At 42.4% G+C, this 25,888-nt stretch overlaps 1 protein-coding gene across 1 annotated transcript in view; it reads left to right on the top strand.

The window, feature by feature from the left end:
- LOC138195635 (adhesion G protein-coupled receptor A1) overlaps positions 1 to 25,888 on the top strand; it is a 172,761-nt gene that overhangs the window by 14,640 nt on the left and 132,233 nt on the right. Inside the window, exons 2-7 of the mRNA XM_069145250.1 lie at positions 994 to 1,065; positions 13,536 to 13,607; positions 15,851 to 15,922; positions 16,158 to 16,229; positions 16,727 to 16,890; positions 24,154 to 24,367. Of these exons, the coding sequence (XP_069001351.1) occupies positions 994 to 1,065; positions 13,536 to 13,607; positions 15,851 to 15,922; positions 16,158 to 16,229; positions 16,727 to 16,890; positions 24,154 to 24,367 (666 nt within the window). The remainder of the gene's footprint in view (positions 1 to 993; positions 1,066 to 13,535; positions 13,608 to 15,850; positions 15,923 to 16,157; positions 16,230 to 16,726; positions 16,891 to 24,153; positions 24,368 to 25,888) is intronic.

Raw genomic sequence — 25,888 nt, 5'->3', positions numbered from 1 at the left:
GATTGAATACACGTGTCATGCCAAAGCATGTAATACACCTATCAGTCCACGAGAAGATACAGTGTCAGTGTCACGTTTTGGCTCGCCTTGTAACACGCTTCAATTTAGGCATCAAAAACCACGTGGTTGGTTTTAGAAAATGATCACAGTTGGGATTAAATGTGACATCGGCATGTTATGGTTTGAGGAAAATCTCAAGTGCCAGTGTGTTGATTCATTTGACAAGAGACGAGCTTGTGTGTGTGTGTGTGTGTGTGTGTGTGTGTGTGTGTGTGTGTGTGTGTGTGTGTGTGTGTGTGTGTGTGCGTGCGTGTGTGTGTGTGTGTGTGTGTGTGTGTGTGTGTGTGTGTGTGTGTGTGTCTGTGTGTGTGTGTGTGTGTGTGCGTGTGTGCCTGCTTGTAACACTCTCAGCAGGAAGTTCTGTGTCATCACTGCTATTTTTTTTTTCACTTTCATTTTACATTCAGCACAGACATAATTCATCTAAAAAAAGAGGGGGGGGGGGGGGGAATGTAGTGACAGCTGTCACAGAAATAATCAAAATGTAGTCGCTGCATCTCTTCTGAATATTAATTCATCACTTAAAGATCCCTGCGGTGTATTTCATTGATTTGTTTGCTGTTGTGATGTGAGCAATGAATGATTGAATTGTGCTGAACTGGCGTTTCTTTAAGTTTTTCTATTAGGCCGATATTTTGACGTGGAGGAGTGGAGGATGGGGGTGGCTTGGATCATTACCCATCTTAACTACAAATGGCCATAAACAAGACAGAAACGTGGCCTGGATGAGTAATTTACAGCCGCAATCTCATCAGACATAAATCCTTATCTCTTGCCAGCATATTGACAGTCGGAGGATAAACAATTTATCAGCCATTTGAATAAATAATTTCCCCCAGCTCTATTTTTGTGATATTTACAAATGTACCTCCCGTCGCTCGTCTCGTACGCTCACCTTGTCTTCCCTCTCTCGTATCTTTTTCCCCTGAACAGAAACCTGAGCAACAACAAGATCTCTCTGCTGAGGAACGGCTCCTTCTATGGCTTGGTCGCCCTGGAAAAGCTGTGAGTACTCAAATCAGGCTCCCTTTTACTGTTTTGTCCTCCCCAGAGTCCTAATAGCTGTCATCACGGGAGCAGTATCGCGCTGTAGCTGGGAAAAGGCAAACATGGACATGGTGGAAATGACCAGATGCTTGTCAGGTTTTTAACCCTGCAAGGAGGCTCGCCAGCGGTTTTTATCTTTCAGCTCTTGTGCTTAACTTCAATTGCCACAATAAAAGTCTTAAAAGGGATAATATATAGGATCATATAAAGGCCTAATGCAGTGCCAGGTCAGAATGTTTTGAGTCCATGTCGATGAATCTCACGCCGTATGCAATTTCCGAGAGGGCGATATTCTTGCAGCCTGACAACGAGCTCTACGATGGCCGCCATGGCTCTTCCCGCCTGCCCTGTGGAGGCAACTATTGGTTGCTTTAACCTCCGTCCAGCCCGGTGATCACTGCCTGACACTGACTTTGGCGGATGATGAGGAAATTGGACAAATCACACGGCGCGGACGGCTTGATAACTCGCTGGCTTTCAGTCAGTCATTCTCAGATGTGTGCGCGCACACGAGGAGGGACACGTATTACCGCACACACACACACACGCACACGCACACGCACACGCACGCACACACACACACACACACACACGTTACATCAGTAACTGCTGTGAATATTGTTACAGTCAGTTTGGCCTCCGTCTTCTTGACTTCTTGACAGTTAAATTCAGATTGGAATAATGTCAGTGGAATAATGCTTCCCCTCTCCCGCTCCTTTTTGGGTGGCTGTGCCGCTGGTCGACCTAAAGGGCGATGTCACCTGTCTCTCCGGGCCTTATTAGTGCCATTAAACCTTTCCGCTCTCATCCCGCTGGCTTCACTGGAGAGACGGAGAGATAACTGTGAGGCTTTTAAGGACATTCAGCCAAAGGTTTGTCGTGGCTGACCTTTGTGGAGCAGCGGTTTGCGTGGCCTATCCCTTCCTTCACCTCGCTCCCTGGGTACAGTCCGTCCATCCGTCCAGCCACATGCAGCATCTGGCAGAGGTATGTCTGTCTCTAGCAGTCGATGCCAAGCCAGGTAGCCGCAGCGAGTTGAAAGTGGCGGCCAGCTGTTCCCTCGTCTGGCCCGGCCGACCGACCGCCTGCCGGCACGGGCTGGCTGACAGAGTGGATCTGAAGGTTGTGGTGAATTGGCAGCTGATTGACAAGCTTAATAAGGCATGCGTGTGTGTTTGCACCACTCCTGCTGCAGCTGTGGTTTCAACGTACTTCAGCAAACACACCTTTTTGGGGAGTATTGGAAACATGCTGATCCCAGAGGTAGCAAGTTTTTCATAGGACATGATTACACAGCATATTTTGTCGTTTACCACAGGTGATGTCTAGACATGAATATAGTTTTAATTTCATTTGTCCTGCTTTTGAGACATTCTGTGTCCATTGCAATTCTGTTGAGGTAACAGGAAATGTATTGCTCACAGCAGTAACTCGTTACTTTTAAACAAGGGTCTACAACCCTGCTAGCAACTCTCTGAAAGTGGCAGAGAAAACATTTGGGGTACGCATGTCTTCATGCTCTAGAGACCACGGATTTGTAAAGTTTAGTCACAATCCATCAAATAAATGTAGAAATATTTTAGCCTGGACCAAATTAACTAACTGATTAATCAAAAGTGAGTACAAGAAAAGCACTAAGCCCTTGCTGGTTTTGTATTCGGGGAATATTTTAGCCCTACAACCATAAATGATATGTAAAAATGGACATAGTTCTGAAAGGTAGAGCCAACGAGGAAGTGCCTGTAAGTGCAGTACAACTAATGGCCACTAGTGGCCAACTACAATAAAGTTGTTACTCTTATAGACTCCTATCAAACTCTCCTATGAAATAGTAAGTCAATACTTTTTTTCCACCAGTGCTATTTGCTAAATTCACTCCTTCTGTCCAGTGTTCTGGTGCTCACACTGAAAATAATTCCAAAATGAATTAGGTAATGGGCCTCAAGTATGTTTGGGGACCTGCCTGATTTGATTGACATGCCTGGTGTGCAGTCAAAATTGCTGGTACAGGTGGGCGGGGCATAGCGTCCTCTTGTTCTCATTTAGATTCACCCTTCGCATGAAATATAGTCACTTGTGGCTCAAAAAATGCCAGAAACAAGGCTTCAAAACAGCAGTTCACAAACCATGGGGTGACATTATGGTGGAGTACCACTTACTCACGATTTACTAAACCTCATAAAGTACTGCGTTCTAATACACATTATTATTATCATCGTCATCGTCGTCATCATCATCATGATCTTTGTCATTGTAATAATGGTATTCTTACCCTGCACTAAAAGCACATGATGGAAATCCCCTTTGATTTGCTCCTATAGCCCAGATAGAGTCTTCTTAATAGAGGGTCCCTGTATGTTGGATGATGGCCTGAATCCCCCCATATGGACACAAGCTCATTACCATCAGCCAAACTCCCACAGGAGAAGAGCAGAAACAAAGCCCATCACTGTTCTCTAGTCAGGACACTGAATCTAGCTTTTACCGCTTCATCATGGGTTCCCACCGCAGAAGGCCTCACTGTGTGAAGAGCCCGTGTGAAACGGATGAGGCGGGCATATTTTTCTGCTCTCATACTGATTGCACTGCATGAATTTTGAAATTGTGGTATGGGCATATTTTTATAGAAAGATTGGACAGGGAATACATCTTGTTAAGCAAAATAAATAAAATTTTAGAAGAGCTGCATTAAACATACTGTATGTGTAACATCTGGAGAGTCAAAATGTCTTCTTGGACATTTTCCACACAGATAATAAAACATTGATTTCCGTGTTACACAATCCAACAATTACCATAAACTACTGAATGAAAAAATAGTATATATTGACACTTTTTTCACACTGTCAAATGTACACACTGCTTTTAAAATGAGCACACTCCTCTTTTCTACTAGCATATTGTTTATTATAGGCCTCAGAGACAAAGTACCTTTTCAGTGGTGGATTTCTGTATAGTTATAACAATGGATATGATAGTGGATTTATTCCCAGCAGACCATCTAAACATTTATTTGTTTTTTCTCACTGAGAGCAGTGGGTCTATTTTTTTTCGTCGATTTGTCCAAACATTATTTGTCTAGCCGAAACTATTTGGAGGCGGGCTGGATAGACTGAGCGGACCTCAGCTCGGGGCAGAGACAGTATCAGAATTCAGAGTGGCAACGGCAATTGCTCATTCTGAAAAGTCGGTGTCAGAGGTGCGTGGAGGCGTCCTTTAAAAAGTTTTGCAACTCCTGTTGTTCCCACTGACCAAGTGCCGTTTGCTCAGTCTTCCTCGTGAGCGCGTCTCCTTGGGAGGTGATTGATGAGGGAGTGGCAGATCGCTGAAGGACACTTCCTCTGGCTGGTTGTGCATAAGAATGGATGGCAGGGTGAAGCCTTGGCTTGCATGTGGGAAGTGCTCAATGATTATGTGATCATAAACCACGCGGAGCCTGAGGTTGTCCTCAGTGGGTCAAAGGTCAGCAGCAGGGACGGCAGAAACAAAATGATAGTATTATTGGCCTAGTCGGGTCAATAATACTTGATTAAAGCAGAAAACCACTCAATCTGAGATTTTAAATATCAGCATGCCACTTTGTCAATATCCTTGTATCAGGATGCCAGTGTGAACATGAATTTGTTCCTCATTGAGCTAGCTAATTATAAGAATAGAAATTAAATGTAAAATTATTCGTTTTTAGCCCTAGAATTTAAATTATAGACTAATTTAATTTTCTGACAAATCCACAGGAACATTTTTTTCTTTATTAAGAACACTGAATAGATGCAATTAATTCATCTGATTGAACATATTTCTGGGTAATGTAACAGCTACCTTTTCAATCTCATTAATTTGTTAACTATTAATCTGTAATTTATTGTGAAATTAACTCACATTTATATTTGCTCTGCTTCAGCAACTGCACTGCAGTTGTGATGTTGGAAAGTGTTTATTTAGAAGTGAATTCAAAGGTGAACTCTCAGCTGTAGCTAACTGTACATTTACCAGATATTCTTCTATGTTATAAAAGCTTGGCTGTTTTTTTCTTTTCTTTTCTGTTTACCTAAGTAAGACGAAGCCTTAAATGGATCAAAGCAGGGTCTTGAAATATGAATGGATTTATTGTTGTTTTACAGGCGACCGTTGCTGCGTCCCAGCTGAGGCCAAACATGTGAGCACCATGGGTGTGACCGATTTACAGACAGAGTTTGGAGAAACACAGGAGACAGATTCACTCCTCTGTTTCACCTCTCTGTGTTTGTAATCACAGGTTGTCTCTTACAATGAAACTAAGTAACAAATTCAGCCCGTGAACTAAAACTACGCCACGTCGTGATGGAAACATTTATAATATGAATTTCTAGCTTGGGAGTAGTCGGAGTTGTTTCTGGCTTTGTTGTGCTATTTAAGAAATAGCAAGAGAGCAAGAAGGCTCGCATCAAAAGCGTCTTTTAGAAGAATTTGCTTCACACTCTCCTTGACCTTTTGCTTTGTTCTGATAGAAATATCTCACACTGATGAGAGCAGTAGTTCCAAAATAGCAAACAGTAGCAGAGCTGTTAAAGAAATCTTCCTCACAGTTCATGGACGCTGAGAGCTGTTTCTCCATCTGCTGCAAAAACTGCCTCCATTGGTCTCCTGTGACTGTTTTAATTTCGAGTGTAGGCTCAAGCGAAGGTGTCCTTGTGTAAGTGGCTAGCCTATTTATTTATTTATATTTTTTTCAACTTCTGTTCTTCTAAGGGAGAAGTGAAATCTTAGAAAATCACAGCAAATATTTCATAAGCACTGCTCATCCACCCACGAGGAATAAATTGCACTCCAGCAGTGTTTGAGAAATGTTTAATCATCGCCCCAAATGGGTTCCGACTGCGTAGATTTTTAAGTGGCAAAGACTTGCATATTTTATTTGAGAACCTGTGCAATTTCAAACATACTGTAAAAAAGTGTACATTAACAATGTATGCAAATTAATACCAGATTTACATTAATGAGTGGGGACTGTTTCAAATAGACAATTTGATGCATTGTGTTGTGTGTCTTGCCAAGAAATATGAATCATTTATTTGTGCCCACAGGTCCTGTGGTGCTTACTGTATGTAATATTTTTATAATGCAAACACACAGGAAAGGTCCTTTGCCATTTGATGCTGTGGCAGCCGTAGCTACAAGCCTGTCACAGTGCGTACATATTCACTCTGTTTAATTGGACTGAACTGTCCGACTGTCCGCCTTTGTTCCTCTTCTCAGTAAGCTTTCAACACATATTTATTTACAATCCGTTGTCTGTCTCACCGAGTGTTTGTTGTTCGGCGTGTGTGGCCTGGACTTTCCCTCACAACATCTGCAGACTGACCTACGAATATTTAACATGTGAATAAATGCTTTTAATAAACAGAATTCACATTACCATCTGGGCCGGTGCCGGAATACATTACGTTTAGTCAAGTTTATAACAGAGCCAGTTGAGCGCTTTCATAGGGACATTATGGTGTTAGCATGCTGATGTTTGTCAGGGATAATGTTAACACGATTCACGATCTTAGTTTAGCTTGTGGGCATGCTAGCATTTGCAAATTAGCTCTTAAACACAAGGGCAGCTGAAGTTGATGGGTTTGTCACCTGTTTTCTGGTCATAAACCAAAGGACTGGACAAAGTCAAATTTTTGATATGATAATGGTGCTTGACAATTTATCCTGAGGAGGATATGAGTTTGTGTTCCATAATATATGGCACTTTCTCCAATAGCAGTTGGGACCTTTAACTCAAAACAACAAATAGTGACATCGTGGTGTTGCCATATGAAAAGTCAAGAATTCAACATGGTTAGTAGGATTAATCCTCTGGGCACCATGAATGTCTGTATCAATTTACGGTCAATTCATCAAATAATTGCTGAGATATTTAAATCAAAACCACAAATATCAAAGTCATGGTGGCACCGTATAGGAAGTGAAGGTTTCATGAAGGTTTATCGGATTCATCCTTGGGGCACCATGAATGTCTGTATAAAATGGCATTGTAACCCATCCAATAGTTGTTGAGATATTTAAATCAAAATCACAAAAATCAACGTGATGGTGGTATCATATAGCCAGAGTCAAGGATTCATCCTCTGGGCACCATGACTGTCTGCCTCAAATTCCAAAGCAATCCATCCAATAGTTGCTGAGATATTTTAAGACAAAACAACAAAGATGTCAACCTCAAGGTGACACTAGAAAGTTGGGAAAGTACAAGTAGGCTTCATCCACAAGTATGCCTCCATCATTTTATAGACATTCATTGTATTAGTGTTGAAATATTTCAGTACAGAGTGACAGATTGATATTTCCATCTGAGGTGCAACTGCACTAAACAGGATGAGTATCCACCGGTAGCACAAAGCACAACGATTTTCAGACGTTATTTGGCATTATTCCTGTCAGTCGACAAATCACAAAACTGTTTTAAATCTACTCTGCATTTCCTCGTCTAAACTCTTTATGTGTGGGAGTACAGTATGTGTGTGTCTGACTTTTCTGACCTGATTATTAACCTTTTGACACGAGTGGGATTCTTCTTGTTTACTGGAAACAAGGTGCCTTTACACACACTCTCTCACACACACACACACACACACACACGCACGCACGCACGCATACACACACACACACACACACACACACACACACACACACACACACACGCACACACACACACACACACACACACACACACACACACACACACGCATGCACGCACACACGCACGCACGCGCTCACTGTTCCAGACACCGACACGCCACTGAGAAATATGATGTAAGGTATACTAATGAATGTATGTCATCGTCTCATTCCATTAAGTGGGCACAACAATCGAATACATCATGCAGCATCACTTTCCATTTGGATGAGTGCCCAAGTGGCCGCGGCGAGCTGCAGTTTTATTTGCTTATGTACCTCATGTAGAATTTGACCTTTAGTGAATGTGATGGTATTCTGATAATTACATCAACACTGAGATTTATTTAATGAGACCGTACATGATTAAATACTGTTTGCTATCAAAGAGAAAACAGGGCTCTGTGTAGAGTTAGTTCCTGGAGCATGTGTGTGGTCTGGTCTGTGTGTGTGTGTGTGTGTGTGTGTGTGTGTGTGTGTGTGTGTGTGTGTGTGTGCGCACACCACCGCACCAGTGTGACCGTGTGATGTGGTAATAATTTAGATTCAGGGAGGAATCTTCCCATTAGTGTCACAGTGAAAAAGGTTGAAATCCTCGGGGTCACATGGCTTCAGGAGAAATTGAGCAGGCCAAGATATACAGTGCAGTTTGAATGAATTGGGAGGCACTTCAGTAGCTTTTCAAACATTAACCACAAATGGTGGCGTTTATACTGAGGGCTGCTACTGATCCTCAAACATGCAGGACTGGGGGAGGAGAAAATGGTTATTGTTTAAACATTCATCTCATTTGAGCATCTCCAGCTGTACAGTATGTGCAGCGGATATGTGGGGCAAGTCTCCCCCAAGGTAGTTATCGTGTGTGTGTGTGTGTGTGTGTGTGTGTGTGTGTGTGTGTGTGTGTGTGTGTGTGTGTGTGTACCATAAATACTCAAATAGTGGCCAGGCTTTTGTTTACCTCAACTGAAGAGTGAAGACAGCCGATCAGAGTCCATCCCTGTATTTTGTTTTTGTCTGAATATACTTTATATTTAACATACAGTAGATAGAAAACTCTCTGTTTTCTAAATGTGCCCCATTGTCCAGTTTTTATATCTTCCATCTGTTTGCTGTGCCTGCACATTCAGAGCTTTTACTATCCATTTTATATTAACATGTTTAGGTTCTTAGGAAGAAGAAGAAGAAGAAGAAGAAGAAGAAGAAGAAGAAGAAGAAGAAGAAGAAGAAGAAGAAGAAGAAACATTGTTTTGCCTTCAAATGGCGTGCTACAGATCACAATGGATATGACCGAGTGCCTTAAAGTGCAGTACCACTGAGGTCCACTAGGGGATCCAATAGAATATCATTTAAAAGGTGGCAGCTTCACTTATAAAATACTAAGTAAATACAATATTGCTCCTCCCCATGATCATTTCTACCTCCAAAAAAACTAAATGGTCAAAAAGCCCGACTTGAGGCTTTAAAATGTCAGTTTAAAAACCAGCGGGTAACATCAGTGGGTCGCCACTTGACCGTACCACAGTACAATTACACAATCAGATGGAGCGGTGGGTCTGAGTGGTGTGAGGCAACATTGTGTTGCATTAACTGAAATAGTTTTGTGAGAATTTTTGATTATGCTGAATTTCCATGCAAGTAATTATAGTTCCAGTAACTATTGTTTGAGGGGCCTTTGTTTGAGTGCTGATAATGTTTGGGAGTGCTTGTGAGCAGATGTGAATTTGCTTCATGTGTGATCGTATGCTTTTGTACCGGGCTCCACTGTCAGGTGTTGGCATCAGGTCTGGAAAAGTGAAGTTTTATGGTCATGTTCCTTTCCTAACTGATGGATCACCTCCCACAGATGAACTCTTTCTCCATTGTGCGTGGATCTGGGATAAAGTACAATCATATGGATCTACTTTGTTAAACATAAAACATTGTTTGTCATTTGGTCTTTGGTCCTTACATGTTGTAGCGGTCCTCCGTGCCTACTGGTAGTAGCAGACGCAGAAAAGAAGCCAACTCATGCCATAACCATGACTAAATGCAAATATGACATGGCATATTTACTTACTGCACCACAGCATTATGTGTGCAGTAAAATATTGGCCCAGATGTAGCTTGTAAACTTCAACATTTTTATTACAAGGCTTATTTATGGTTATTCTATAAAAGCAGTTTCAGACTCCTGAGCTGGACTGACCTGAATATTCTGTGTGAGGTTTATATATATATAAGCAGTCTCTTTGGGCCTCTTCTCCTGTCTCTAATCTTATGACATTTTATTTTTACAAACATTGAGTCAACAACTGGCCATATGAATCAGTGCTGGTTATTAGGGAAATCATACATTTAAACAAGTAATAATAATCTGTGATATGTGCCTAATTTCGATCCATTACGGCCTCGGTAGTGTTGATCAAGACTGTATGTCGTGGGACATGGTAGCTATGATGCTGATTCATTTGTTTTATCATGCACATATGCTCCAAGCAAGATTTGTGGCTGACTGCCTTCAATCTATTAACAGCTGCTGATATTAGACCGTTCTGAAACTGTGTGAGTTGTGCTCACCTTTCTTTTGAAAGAAATTTGATCGGAGTTATTTTCTCAGTTTAATTTATTTCTCTTTCCTTTCTTTTCTCTTTTGGCATCCCGGTTTCCCTGTCTTGGGGAAACACATGACTCTCAGGGCGTTTTACACCTGAAAGTCTGAACCGAGGTTCATGTTTTTGTAACATTGTTATATTTGTTCTGATTTGTTTTGGCTTCACATTGCAGTTTTGCAAGTGCAGTAAAGAACTTTGGAACTTTGACATCGCTGCATCTCTACAATTGACATTGATTGGTTTGTAGATGACATGTGTTTGACGTCAGTGTGTTGTCTTTCAGCCGGTTGCCTTTTCAATCTGAGGTGGAGAAAAAATAATGCACGGAAAAGTTTTTCCGTCAGACCAAATTACAGACCAAATCTCATGTGCTACTCCTGCTTAGTTTTACTTTTCTCCAGTTCTTTTTCTATTGTTAAATGATACAAGTGATGATATGCTGCCTCAATTTTCTGTAATTGGTCCAAAGGTCCGAAGCATACAGAAAGTGATTTTACCCTGTAAACGAACCGAGCCACGGCTCAGGTTGATCCAGAGCGATACCAGCTCTTTCGGTCTGAAATTTGTATCCTTTGGTCCAGACGATGGTCTGAGGCACACTTAACATATTATTTTGTTCGGACCAAACAAGCCAGGTGTAAAAGTACCCAAACACAGCATAAATTGGTGCTGCAGCATCAGCAGTCCCTTGGCTCAATTAGCTGCGTTTGGAGATGAATTCTACTGCAGAGTGGAATAAACCAGTGTATGCCTTTTGGAAAGGGTGAGCGAGAACCTCCACTATTTTATAAATGATCATTCTCAATTAATTTAATCACCCATCTTTAATTCAGCTGTAACACTAAAACCTGCTAAAAAAAAAAAACAGGCTTTACAATGGCCTTCCCTTAGTTTGGGCTCGTGGTAGTCAGTCTCACTTTCTCTCCTACTACAATGCCCCCTATGTAGAATCAAAGTTAAAAACAGGGTAGGAGGGCTTATTACATTTTGTCCCACATCCAGCTTCTGAAATACTTCACGGCTGGATTCCAATACACACTTCATAATGTAATAAGTCTTCCAGTTTGTTTTATCCAGTTTGGAGCCCAGACGCGGTGAACCTTACAGACAGGGAACATTACAGATCCAGTCAGACAGTTAATCACAGAAAAGGATGCAACATTCACTTTCAAATAGTTTCCTCTGATTGTTGAAACTTCTGGCAGCCACTCCGTTGTATTTTGTAGCAGACTCCACCCGTCCTGAACCAGTTAATGACACGCAGCCATAATTCATAAGATTTATTTGCAGATACTTGTTGGCTCAGAACGGATGACTATAAAAGGTGTTTCCTGTGACGCCGTGGTCTGTTTTATGCGACTTTAAAAATGACCTCACACAGGAAGCCACTAAAACAAACAAGGCTCCAGTTGGCATATTCTGTAAACCCAGGACGATGACATGACGACAGAACAATAATTCTCTCAGTGAATATTGTGAGATAAATATATAACAACATCCAGAGAGAATTGTGACGTTTGGATACTGTGGGAGCCTCAAACTTACATCTCAACAAATTGGTTTTCTTATGCATTTTACGGGATTCCTTGTTTCCTACTCGCACAGTAGCTCATCTGCTGAGTGTGGACTGACTGGGCAGTGAGCACCGCCCCTCCGTAACACAGTCAGTCGATAAGGTGGAAGGTTTTGAGCATTCAGCAAATCCCAGACCCGGCAGTGCGAAGTGTGCTGTAAGACAGTTGAGGGATAAAAGAAGGCACTGCAAGCACCGCGAACGACCTTTTGACCTCCAACCTTCACCCGCTCTGTTGTAGCGTCTCGCACATGATCAAAGTCAACTTTGGATGAGAGCAGAGATGAGAGATAGCCTTTGCCCGACCTGACTGGAGCAGGAGGTTAGTCTGTCAGGAAGGCGGCTTCGGTGCTCTTTCTGTAAAGGGCGCTTACACCTCGCTGTGCTAACGGCGAGTCCTGCAGGATGTCTGCAGAAAGTCTCATTAGTGATTCTGGTTGGGAGAAGTCGGCAAGTATACTCAGGTGTTGAGGTCAAAACCAAGCGCACAGATTCATTCAAATACCAGATTAAGAAAAGACTGAACAATAAACACTGTGACGCATTTACACACATTTTAATGCCGCCGGACTTTGGGTTTGGCTGCAGTCTGGTGGGAGGGGAGTCCTAACGATGCAGACAAAGTGTGCGTGTATGTGTGTGTGTTTGCCATGGACTAAACAAGACACAGATCATTAACCCTCGATGGGAGTCATTTTTCTGCTGCTAATGATGGCTCGTTTTCTGTATGAGTAACTAATGCATTACATCAACCAAATTAACACCAGTTTCTGTAAAACAGCCACAGCTGAGGCGAATAGCAACGTGGACATCCATGCTTTCAGTCTCTAGAGAAAATCAGCATAACTATACGGCTCCTATAAATTCTCCATTCAGTAAAGGTGAGTTATTTAGCTTCTGCTTTCATTAAGTAAAAGACAGCGTTTTTCTACAAAACTGTCCCACCTGTCAAATAAAAAGAGCTCGAGCATTACTTTTATTTTCACTTTGGGACGACGGCTGTGGCTTTCACAGTGCTGTTGGTTTTGTTTTGTTTCTGTTGGCTGGCCCTGATCTGCCCTGCGTGACTTAATTTACAAAAAAAAAAAAAAAAAAGAAGTCTTAGGTTGAGCCACATTGTTGCTCAATTTTGACTCACAAAAAAAAAAGGCACTACCCTTCTTCTCATTCTCATCACACTGGACACGCAGTGCAGAGCTAAAGGAAACTAGGGACACAATTTCAGGAAGTTTTCTTTGGCCTGCAGTGAAACCCAGAGAGGAGATTTTTCTGAGATCCATTTTTAGTACCGTCAGAGGTTGCAGGGCAGGCGGTGGGGGTGGACGAGGAGCGCCTGGCTGCAACCGCAACTTGTGTGTTTTTTGCCTCTTGGCTGGATGTGGTCTGGGTCTCAAGCATGGGGGAAGTAGTTTGTACCGGCCAGCTAACAGGTGCAAGTTAACTCACTGAGCTTTTTCAAATCTCATAAATGTACTAAAAGCACTTGGACTTATTTTATTTTTAATCTCTTGGTTTCTTGATTCATCCTGACGACAGATAAATAGGTAGGTAGGTAGGTAGGTAGATAGATAGATAACTGTCATGTCTAACTCTTTCTCTCTGTCTCTCTTCACCAGGGACCTGAGGAATAATTTGATAAGTACAGTGGAGCCCGGGGCCTTCCGTGGTCTGCTAGCTCTGAGGAGACTGTAAGTATGATGAAGCCTTGTAATAGCCTTCTCCAGGGGACACGGGGAAAAGTCTTCTGGCTTCAGAGACAATGAGAAGGAGTGTCTCGTGTAGAGTGAAGAGTGGACTGTCTGAAATGTTTAATGGCGGCAAAAGAACTGAAAATACTACAGTGTCAGGCATTTCTGAACTTTCTTTGCTCAAAGTAAAGCTAACTCAGGGCTCGTCGTCCTGTTTAAAGCAGAGCGGTCCTTCCCGTTAATACAGCTAGACGCATTCACAAAATGTCATCTACTTTGTCCACTTAGAATTTGGGGATAAGAACCACCGACTCCCTGCTGATGCTGCTGGTTAATGTATTAAAACAAGACAATCTTTGCTCATGAAACATTGGATTTCCTTAAATTTTTATGCATACTTATTTTTGTTTTACAAGTTCACTGAGTACAAAAAAAGTGATAAATTGTAAGGACGGAGGTGTCAAAAATAATGCACACAATAACGTTAACATTTTCTGTCATTCTTGAGTTTGCAGCTCTAAAACCATTGACATAGCCGGCTATTTAACTGAGGTCAAATGTTACTAAAGAGTATAATAAATACAGAGGAGTGATAAACGGCAAAAGCTTATTTTCCTGCTGCTGGCTGAACACCGTTGTCTGGTTGTGTGTTTGACGATGCGAGTTTTCATCAAAACATGGTAAAATGACCTTGAAAATGAAGAAGTGTTTTTGCAATCCAAGAGAAAATTCAGTGATGACACAGCTGTAATATAGAAACTAAAACGTAACTTCTACTCATCCTTAAATGTGGTTTTTAAAATCATATTTAGGTGGGATGAATTATGGGATGAATAATGGGATGATTTAGAAAGAATAGGATTTTACTAATTTTCAGAGATGGTTTTGTTCCATTATACCTTACTCAGTACAAGTACTTTGTCAAATGAATATTAGCCTTTACCGACACCTTCGGCTGTCTCCATTTGTCATGCAGCCTTCGCCTTGCAGTCCTTTGGAAGTCTCCCAGCCACCATAAATTACTGGTCATACCAAACCAAGTTGGGCTGTAGTGGCAAGGGTGTGTTTTATTGCTTATGTCTTGATGACCGCTTGAAAAAGAGGAATGCAGGTTTCTAACAGGGAGTCAAAGAGGGCATCAATGTGAAAAGGGAACAACCAACTTCCAACTTACAATCCTGTGATTGAACTCCTCTGTAAACAGCACACGTTGCCATTGTAATTAATGGCCATGGTTATTTGCATGTGAAGCCGGTCATCCAACCATTATGCAACTGTGCTGTTTTTAAGGTTGGGGATACTTTCAGTCAGCTGAGACTGCCAAAGTCACTTGGATAAGTGATGAAACGTTTCTCTGACTAAACTTTGGGTCCAGATGAACTGATACAACTTTCTGGGATTTATTACCAATAAATAAACTTTTTATATGTAAAAGGACGATTGCCTTATTTCTTTTTTAAAAAAACATTTAAGTATCTTCTTACAAATTGCCTTACTGCTGCATTTTTAAAATGCTTTTTTTTATGTCCCTTTATTTTTGATTAATGTTATGCATCTTACAAAGTAACAAGTTCTAAATGTTTTACAGACTTATTTGCAATGGTAAACATGCACAAAACTGTTGGAGAAAGTTTGAAAAAAAAGTGAATTTTTCCTTTGTTTTTTGGTGATTTCCTCATCTCAAATCATTTTCTCGTTGATTGCTCTCATCCTAGCTTTCCATATATAGGGTCAGGGACTGAGTGACATGATTGCAGCCTGATAGTTAGTGGGATCTGGGCTGGCAGGGATACAAACAGCGAGTTTGCTGTGCTGATTCGGGGCGCGTGTGCCCAAGGCCCAGGGAGCAGCGCAGTGCTAATTTAAGTGCTCCCCAACTGGTGATTACTCGAGTTCTCTGCTTATTTTCCCACAGCTGCTCCAGCAAAGCAGCTCTTTAATTACAGAGTGCGAGGGCACGGAGCCTCGGACGCGACAGCCGCTTGCGTATGGAAGTCCGCTGCAGTCGCACGTGTTTGTGTATGTAGGCATGTGTGTGCCAGCCATGGTGAGGAGTAAAAGGTCAAGACAAAAATTGCAGGAAGTTGAATCAATGACAGTGAGGACCAGCCTTCACAGCTGTTAACATCCTCTGTGCAGGCATGCATGAAAATACAAAGGCTGGGTCTATTGCAATTCCTTTCTTTTCTCTAACTACAATAAAATTCACAATCTGAACTCTCTTTGCCTTTTTGTCCATCCAGCGACCTGTCCAACAACCGGATTGGCTGCCTCTCCCCTGGAATGTTTCTCAACCTGGGTAGCCTCTCAAAATTGTGAGTAATCCCTAAATTGAAAACATGCATTGCACTACTCTATGCCTTATTTGCAGTGTGTCTATAGAGAATGATGTTTGATATGGCTTCGGTAATACATGAAAAATACAGCAATGTGGCCTTAGTGTGTGAGAGGACTGATCTGTTTCTCTCTCTCTCTCTTTCCGGGTGTGTGTGTGTGTGTGTGTGTGTGTGTGTGTGTGTGTGTGTGTTCTCTTTTATTATCCACAAACAGGAATTTATCTGGGAACATCTTCTCCACGCTGACCACGGGACTTTTCACACATTTAGTAGCCCTCAGAGTTCTGTAAGGCAAAGACACACACACACACACACACACACACACACACACACACACACACACACACACACACACATAATGTTTATGTATATAATACATTCAGTCATCTAAATTGTGGTTACAAAATGCTTTTAAACCTCATTTGTTGTCTCTCAGAGCACAGAAGCAGTAATTTAAGTCAATGTGTTTTTCTCACTTATTTTGAGAGGTTGCAGGAGGATAAAAGCACAGGTGTTACTAATGACATTAATGATGGCTCCGTTCCATGTAGGGAGGCCAGGAAGACGTGCCAGCGAGTCAGCATGCACACTACCTGCACCTTGGAACAGCCGCACCTAAATGGAGTGAAACCATCACTAATTCTATTAGTTACACCTGTTTTTCTTTGTTGCGACATGTCAAAATGTCTGCTGCGCTTATTGGATGACAATGCTCCGTTGCTCAAATTCAGCAACAGCAACATAAGTGCACAGGTTGTGACTGTACGCTGGTATTCCCACCAGGCACTTCACCACCGACACGTTGTTCTGTGACTGTCAGCTGAAGTGGCTGCTCCTGTGGGCTCGAAGGAGCTCCGTGAGGATCGGCAACGGCACAGCGTGTGTTTTCCCCACCCACCTCCACGGCCTGGAATTTCGCAACCTCCGTGAGCAGCAGCTCAAATGTGGTAAGGACCTAACTACTGCCATGGTGGGAGGTAAACACAGAGCGGGTGGTTATTGTCCCTTAAAACTGATGTAAATGTAAGGACAGACATGGGAGGTCGATTTAAAACAATAGGTGAACGGGTGATACTGCAAGAATTACCTGACAATGAAGCTTTTAACGTGATTATTTTGGGGGTAAAAAGATGTTTTAATCAACATATTTATTTTGTTGCTTAATTTCCACCTAGCTAGGTATTAGCTTGTGCACGAGCATTAGCTGGACAAAGATTGTGCTACGGGGTTTGGTTTTAATGTCCCGATAGGCATAATGCCTCGAACTATACCCCGATAGCCAGAGCTAATGCTTTTGGGTTGTCCGTCTGTCCGTCTGTCCGTCTGTCTGTCTGTCTGTCTGTCTGTCCGTCTGTCCGTCTATCCGTCCATCCATCCATCCATCCATCCATCCATCCATCCAGTTCTTATGAACATGATATTTTAAGACCGCCATGAGACAGTTTCTTCAAATGTGTTACAAATGTTCTGTTGGTCCCAATAATGAACTGATTCATTTTTGAAGGTCCAGAGTCTGAGGTCAAGGTCCCTGTGATCTCACGTTGTGATGATGAGCAGTAGCAGATGAGCAATGTAATGTAACGTGAATTAAATGTCTCCTCAATCATTGGTACAGTGTAGCTGTGAATTTGTCTTAAAAAATGGTATCCCACAATCCCCAAATAATGAGCCACATTATTAGCACTTTTGTTAGTTACTTAATTCATTGACTCCACCTGGCATCCCGGGTGTAAATGAGTCCTTGAGTATAAAAGTCGGCAGGTCTCTGAGTTTTGAAAGTGACAGCGTGACTGACTTTCTGATAGAAAACGTCTGAAAAGTTTACTTTCCTTGAGGGGACACATTCTCGAGGTTGATTTTATCAAGCAAACAGTCACAAGATAGAACACATCAAAACTCGTTTTAGTTTTTTATATCATTCACAAGAAAGGCTGCAATTCAATTATTTATTTTTAAGATAAACGGGTATCAATTGTCAGGTTTGGAGCCAAAAAATAAAATACTGTAATTAATTACAACTCCTGTAGGGTGTTTGGTAGAAAGGCTGTGTGGTTCTGATGGCTGCTGTCTTTCCTACAACATATGTAAAATAACTATAGTATTTCAGGGTTTTCCTACAATAAGACATATATTAAGACCAACCTTATGTACGGATTGAAATGATTAAACTTCCTTTTTTACATTTTGTAACATTTTAAAGGAGAGGTCCTTAAAATGTTTGCTCCTTGAAGCCTGACTGAGTGGGTTCTGACACACAAATCTATAACATAAGGGAAAGCTTTACACGTGAGGAATGCTTCTCATTAACGAGAAACAGTGTAATTTCACTAACATTGCATTTTCAAGTGGTTAGCACAATCAGAACATGATTAAGTAGAGCTATTCCGATAATAGGTTTCCCTCTCCGCTGTTATCGCTCCACCTGCTGTGAACTGTTTGACAAGCTTAATATAAGGCTATGATTTAGAGCAACGTCGTAAAAGAGAAAACCCCCAGGCAAAAACTGTCTCATGATGTGGTCTCTGTGTGGACTTTGTCATGTTATCTGTCGCCTCATTAGGGGTAGCGGTAGCCTTAGAAGCTAAGGGAAGAAAGTTGCTAGTTCAAATCCTTTGATAAGCTGAAGAACTCTGAGCATTGCTCGCCGCTGGCTCTCACATTGCTGTCAAAGTGCTTTGAGTAAATCACATAATACTTGAGCTTCTCGTTCTTTGGTTGAAGTTGCTCTGCAGCCAGTAAATGAAGACTATATCTGTGCCACTGGAGTTTCCAGGTGTAAAAATGTCTAAATATGCAGTGGTCAGCAAAACCTTCATTAAAATAGCCGTTTTGGATAATAGGGGGTCTGCCATATAAAAAGCTATGCAGCTAGATGTGCGTTTCCTTTTACCTGCAACTAGCGGAAAAAAGGAAAGATAATGCATTTTGTGTTGTCACAAGTCTAAAACAAATTTGTTTTATTTCATTTTTAGATCCCTACATGTCAAATATCTTGTTTCCAGTGGCTGATAAACGTGTGGGAAAGCAGCTTTGACATGCACACACGACATTCAAGACCACATATGAATCTAAAGGCTGAAAGATTAAGACACGTGTTTCAGTATGTGAAACAGCGGTGGCTGCAGTTTTTTAAGCCGAGCAAAATGGCCCCTTTACTGACTGGAAGCTGTTAGCAGCAGTGAGGAGAAATCCAAGAGTCTTTACTTTATTTTCTCTGAAAGAACTGGTTGCACACAGCCCTGCCCCCCACCACCACCCCTCCCTGCTTTCCCCTCCATTTCTCTATCTCCCTGCTCCGTGCTGCGGTCCACAGGGGAATTGTATCTCATATGTGATAGAATCATCCTCCTCTTCTCCTTACATCTGGCTCACGCAGGGGATATTGCACTGGAATGAGAAAATCATTGGTTAGTGGTGCGGTATGTCGCCGTGTGCTCGTGCATGTGTGTGTATGTACGCGTGTGAAGTGAAGGGACATTACATGAAGATGCAGGGCATGCATGATGCAAAACAGTTTGCAGAAAATCTAATAAGGAGAATTGTTTCCCAGTGTGCAGCATGTACACATCCTCCCCTCTGCAGTTTGCATTTTTGCACACACACACGCACACACACACACACACACACACACACACACACACACACACATTCTTGCAGGTCTGCAGCGCAGACACGCTATAGTTATGCTATATAATCCTAACTGTATGTGTTTTTCATTTACACAGAACAATCCAAAGCAATTACAGGGTAATTGTGCACAGTCCATGCACAAAGAGCCACAAGTGGAATCCAGTGGAAGCACAAGGAGCACTCCTTTCAGACCCTAAAGCATCCATTATGGGATTACAATGATTACGTTCTGGGCTCCCCGCTCTCGCCCTGCTCGGCTCCACATGCCTCTCCACAGTACAACTCCATCTTACAGTACCTTATTCATTCACTCGGCAGCGATAAATTTTTAGCTGGATCCAGTGCAGCCACAGTTTTAATATTATTTGATGTTTGTTATTTCAATATGGCTGCACTTTGTAAGGGAATGTTGTAGGCCAGTGTACACCGTCCAGGACATTGTTAAGGCTGTGTGGATATTACTGAGCACCTGATACCACATTGGTGCTATCAAGAAAAATTATGGGGATAGAATATAAATATCTATCTTAATCCACTCTCGAAAATATTCATATTTCTCGACTGAGATTTTCCCCCCGTTGTTTTTATGAAGATCTGTCACAGAAGATGCATCTGTTTCTCTGCAGCCTGATGGGTAGCAGCTGTTTGCACTATACATTCCAGCAATGAGCCCTCATCCCTTCCAATGATACACGTCGGGTACCGCCTGCAAATGAGGGGGAACGGAGGAGCGCGAGCAGCTTCCTGCCAGGATCAGGTGCTTCCTGTGTTGAGGTCAGGGGCGTCTGCTGGACTCATCTAGCCAAGGCTTTCTGGGTCTTTAACACTGCCGGAAAGAAAAAGCTACAGCCCCAACATAACGCGCAGAGCTAACATGGCATGTTATACACCTCTGGACAAGCCTACGCTCTTGAAGGCAGTTTTTTATTGCATGATGACACAGTAGTGCAACTGCACTTCATGAGCATCATGTCATTAAATTTAACTTCACATGCAGGTCTCTTTCTTTTAGCCTGTGGTGTGCCTCTAATAATTTAATGATACAAAAATATCATGAAAAAGAACTGAACATCGTCTGTCGTTTGAGTCTTTGAAGTTCAGTCACGCAACTCTTTTAAAACCACTTGCTTTGAGAAAGGGATAACGAAGTGACGAGAGAAACAGACACACAAGCATCAGCCTGACAAAGAGAACATCTGCTTTTATTTTCCAAATAGTTTAGTAATTGATCAATATCCACATTTAAAGGGTAAACTTGACTGTGAGTAAAGGAAATGTAGTTTTTAAGTATATAAATCCTCTAGCAGGGTACTCAGCCATACAACATATATTATTCATAAAATAATTCTTGGAAATTGTGACAGAAATATGGAGCCAGGCCGAGACATTTGCTTTTGATTAATACATATAAATACAAACTTTTTTTTTTTTACAAATTAATGAATTAAACTTCCATTTGAATGATGGAGCAGCAGAAGCTCTGATTGGTTGGATCAAATGCATGATTCCTGCTGACACAAAACAGGTGGCCAGTCCAAGCTCCTGTAGTCTGTTTCTTAGTTGGATATTCAGTTTTTAAGTGACATGCACTTCACATTAACAATGTTAAAGCAGAAAACTAATAAACTGGGAAAAATGGAATACAATAGGTGGACAGCTATATAAATAAAATAAGTTAAAAATGGTCTTCTTATAAGATGTTCGTATGTGATTCATTTTAAAAATCAATAACTTATTTTAAGGTTGAGTGTGTAGGATTTAGAGATCTATTAGCAGAAATGGAATGCAATATCCATAATCATGTTTTCATTATTGTGTTATCCCCTGAAACTGAGAATCGTTGTTTTCATTACCTCAGAATGAGCCCTTCCTATCGACATGGGGAGCGGGTCTTCTTCCACGGAGTGTGCCATGTTGCACCACTGTGTTTTTGCAGTGACCCAGAAAAAACAAACCAAACACCGACTCTGGAGGCGGCCTTCTGTGTTTGTTTTGCCACTCTTGAAGAGAGGGTGATGGGAGGGATATTCAGCTGTGTGCGACGTCACCGCTGGATGCCACTAAATGGTATCCACTGTTCTTTTCAAGATGGAACTAAATAGATTTAAGTGACAATTTCAAAGTCGTAATCAATAAAATTGTGACAAAAAAATGTAAAACTAGTCCCTGATGAAAAACCTGAAAGTAATTGATCAGGAATTACAATTGCATCTTTTTCATTTTCTGTGTTTCCTTCACAATAAAAGTCACCTTTTAGCCAGCTTGACACACCTAATATGAAACAGCACCAGTATACTATATTTGGATCAGTAGTGACTTAGCATTTGTCTTCTTTCTGTAAATCATACGTGTGTGTGTGCGTGCGCGCGTGTGTTAGAGAGAGAGTGTGTGCGTGCGTGTGTGTGTGTGTGTGTGTGTGTGTGTGTGTGTGTGTGTGTGTGTGTGTGTGTGTGAGTGAGTGCCTGAACTGATGAAAATATTTAAAGAGGCCCTCCAATGAACATCAGGTTTGCAGCCAGGGTAACATTAGTGTTTTTAATATGCTAGAAGACATAATGAGCAAAACAAGCAGTGAACGTCATGACAAAGCATTTCTGCTTTGGAACTGAGATGACAGTCTGACATTGACAAAACCACAGATTCAAACAAACCAGGGTTTTATACATCACAAACCTGAGGAACCAATCCCGTCAACCTGGGGGGAGGGGCTTTCTATGTCATAAAGCTGCACGTGAGCGGCGGCGGGATGGTGGACAGAGATTGGGACTATTTGCTGATTCATAGATCGAGGCACACTGAATGAATACAGCATGAGGGGATTTTTTTTTTCTTAGGAAAAAAAAAACAACCTCTATGTAATTTTGATGACCACAGATTAGTTTTATGGGTTTAATCAATGCTAAATGGTTTGTGGATTGAATACTGTGAAAGTGTTGTGGTTGCACACATCAGGCTTCATTTAAAAAGACTGCCTGCGCGCTGATTTAGCTGCATCCTACCAAATCTCTCTTAGCCGAGTTGTATCGTTTGTTCCACAGACTGAGCCGCACCGCTTATGTGGTCCAATTCTTCCACATCATCATGCCTGTGTCCCTGTCTCACTGTGTCTTGCTCTCCCTCTGCTACACACACACACACACACACACACACACACACACACACACACATTCACAACCAGTAATTGCATTTTGCTCTGACAGTGTCGAACGGGGAAAGGCAAGCAGGCACACTCTGATCCTTGGCTCAAAGCGTTGTTTCAACAGTATCAGCATCAGCCAAGTCAACAGTCAATGGCCCCCATGCTGTTTCTGCTGTGTATCATGTGCAGGAGATAACACAGCCTCCACTACTGTTTCTGTCAGAGAGCCTTAACAGGGTCATCAAGTAATTACACAGAAATGTCATCATGGAAGATCCAATACAAGTGACTGATCTTGACTCTCATGTCACTTTTAATTATGCACCTATGGTCATTGATTACTTATGTAGAAAACTGAGGTCAGAGCTCAGCATGTGTTTATAGCTGTGATCACTCTAAACTGCCATGCTAGCCTCTCAGTCCTGCTCAAGGAAAATGTCAACTTGTGATAACTGTGGACTCTGAGCCTCCACCCGACATGGATCTTTCAGTATTTTCTTTGTTCAAATCGACACATCGAGCAGTAAAAGACTTTATGACCCACATATCGAATCGGCTGTCAGGCGGCCGCAACATCCACAATTGATTGTAATACAAGCGAAGGCAAAGCGCTTGCTTAAACTGGTCTTTGGAGCACGGCCAGGGATATACATGCTTTGAAGGAATTTCCAAGGTGGTACAGTTAGCCAGGAAGGCACTGTGCTCGCTACTGTAATCATAAATCCAAAGCAAAACCAATTAACACCTGACCAGTACAGCAGGCAACACTGATACATCCTCCATGGGTACATCGTGAGAGATTGCATTGTGTTATATTTCCTATATCGACTCTATGATTTGATCAATCAGCTCCTAAAAATGAAGACCGCATTCTGGCAGTGGACTAAACACACTCCCTCTGTCTTCTAATCCCATCCCTATCGTAGTCTTATTCTCTGGCAAAAAAAGAAAGGCTTGAGGACGTTGCCAGCTGCTGCGTAGGTAATCCTATCACTGGTGTTGCGGCGGACTCCCATTGTGAGCATGGTAGGTGTCAAGGAGAGTCCAGGGGAGCGCTCAAGGCTCTTCTCCTTTCTCAGCTGCTGTTCGTCTCGCTCGGCAACAGCAACAACACGGGGGGAACGATGGGGGAGGAGTGTGACCTTGACAAACGCATGTGCTTGATTATGTCTCCGTGTTGACAGTATTTATGGGGGCATGCGTGTGTTTGTGAGCGTTTGTTTTGTTTTGTTTGTTATGTGCAGGTCTGATATGAGTCTGATTTGAATTGGGAAGATACGCCAATTCATACAGAGGCTCCATCCCTCTGTTCTGTCTTTGTCAGGATGGAAGAATGACCTCCTCGCCCTTCCTCTACCTTCCTACCCCAGGATGGAGTGGGGGGAGGAGGGGGTGGGGGTTAACAAGCTGACCTTCCTGTTTTATCCCCCTCTTCCTCCAGATGGACCTCTGGAGATGCCCCTCTTCCAGCTCATCCCCTCCCAGAGGCAGCTCGTTTTCCGTGGAGACCGACTGCCCCTGCAGTGCACCGCCTCCTACCTGGACTCCTCGGTGGAGCTTCACTGGCATCACAACGGCCACATGGTGACCACACAGGAGGACCGGGGCGTCTACGTGGAGGAAACCCTTCTCCACGACTGCTGCCTGCTCACCAGGTACACTACAGAGGAGAGAGGAGGGAAGAGGGGAAGGGGGGAGGGAGATGAGGAGAGGGAGGATGGGAACATGAGCTGAGAGCTGATGAGCTGTCGACTGGCCTGTTGCACCAACTCACTCCAAAGGATGTTAGTAAGTCCAACTAAGCAGAGAAAGTCCAAACACACATGCAAATAAGCTGCTGCATAAACAGTTATTTCACTATGAGAAACAAACACACGTGCACTTGTAGAACGCACATGTTCATTTATTCAAGCGGCCTAGTCTCACACACAGACGTAATACATGCACACACACAGAGGCACGCTTCCTCCATCTCTCACTCACTCATAGGAGCTGTGATTTACCTTTTGTTATTGCCGCCCTTGATAAGGATCTAAAAGGACAGGGGAGAATTGGCTTGGCAGCGTGCCAACACCTCAGAGCAATCTGCGGCTTGTCTCTAGAGGTTGGCCGTCCAGCCGCTCCCCGAGCGCCGGCGGAGCACCGGCTGATCACACGCTAAGAGGAACAGATGCTGAATCATAATTGCGGTGATAAAGTAGACCGGCAGCGCTGGCTTTCACGTTTTTGTTTTTTTTAAATAGAAGACTTTGCCTCCAAGCCTCCATCCTCTTCCTGTCTTTGTTTTCACGGTTGTAGGCGGTGCGTATGTATGTGTGTGTGTATGTGTGTGTGTGTGTGTGTGTGTGTGTGTGTGTGTGTGTGTGTGTGTGTGTGTGTGTGTGTGTGTGTGTGTGTATATATCTGTGTGTGTGTCTAGTTATAGTAAATGGATTTGACGTAATGCTGTGGCAACACGGTTCAGACGCAGGTGGACGTTGCTGTTGATTAGTTTAACTGCTGCCTGTTCTGACTCGGCCTCTCTAACATAAATATTGATGGAGTGCTGACAGAAATATGTTTCCCCGTGTCAACAGGGCCAGAACGCCTCGTGTTGTGTGGTTTGTCTGGCAACGAGAGCGCCAGCTACTTTTCCACTGCCTTTCTGGAAATCTATACTATTTCCTTTGGCTGCAGATGCCCCAACTAGTCAATATATTTATTTTATTATGTCGCAGCTTACTGTAACCAGTGATCCCTGTGCTGAATGCAGTGATTTGGGATCTTTAAGTGACGTTTTTGTGTCTTCATGTCTCATCTTTTATTGGCAGTTTATTTTAATCAAGGTATTCATCAGTAAGGATCAGTGAATTACATCGTCACTCACCTCCTTCTCATTTCCCACCATTTTAACAGTGGTGGACATTTACAGTATCACAGTATACACTTTTTAAATAGTTGAATAGTTTAAATTCCTACTTAAAAAATATTTTAAAGCAAAATGTTCTTTTTTATCCACTAAATTGTATTTGGCAGCTGCATTTACTGCTTGTTCTGCAGATTCAGATTTTATATACAAAATATAATCAGCTTACAAATATGATGCATTATGTCTGCATGGGTTTAGCTACCTAAAACCATATCAGCTGGTGACATTTAGCTCTACCTCTTGCTAAAACGTAGAGTGCAGCTTACAC

This window comes from Embiotoca jacksoni, unplaced genomic scaffold (genome assembly GCF_022577435.1).
Source record: "Embiotoca jacksoni isolate LCO1_2020_lvr unplaced genomic scaffold, fEmbJac1.0.p SCAF_12, whole genome shotgun sequence".
Lineage (NCBI taxonomy): Eukaryota > Metazoa > Chordata > Actinopteri > Embiotocidae > Embiotoca > Embiotoca jacksoni.
This window is presented reverse-complemented; position numbering and strand designations above follow the sequence as displayed.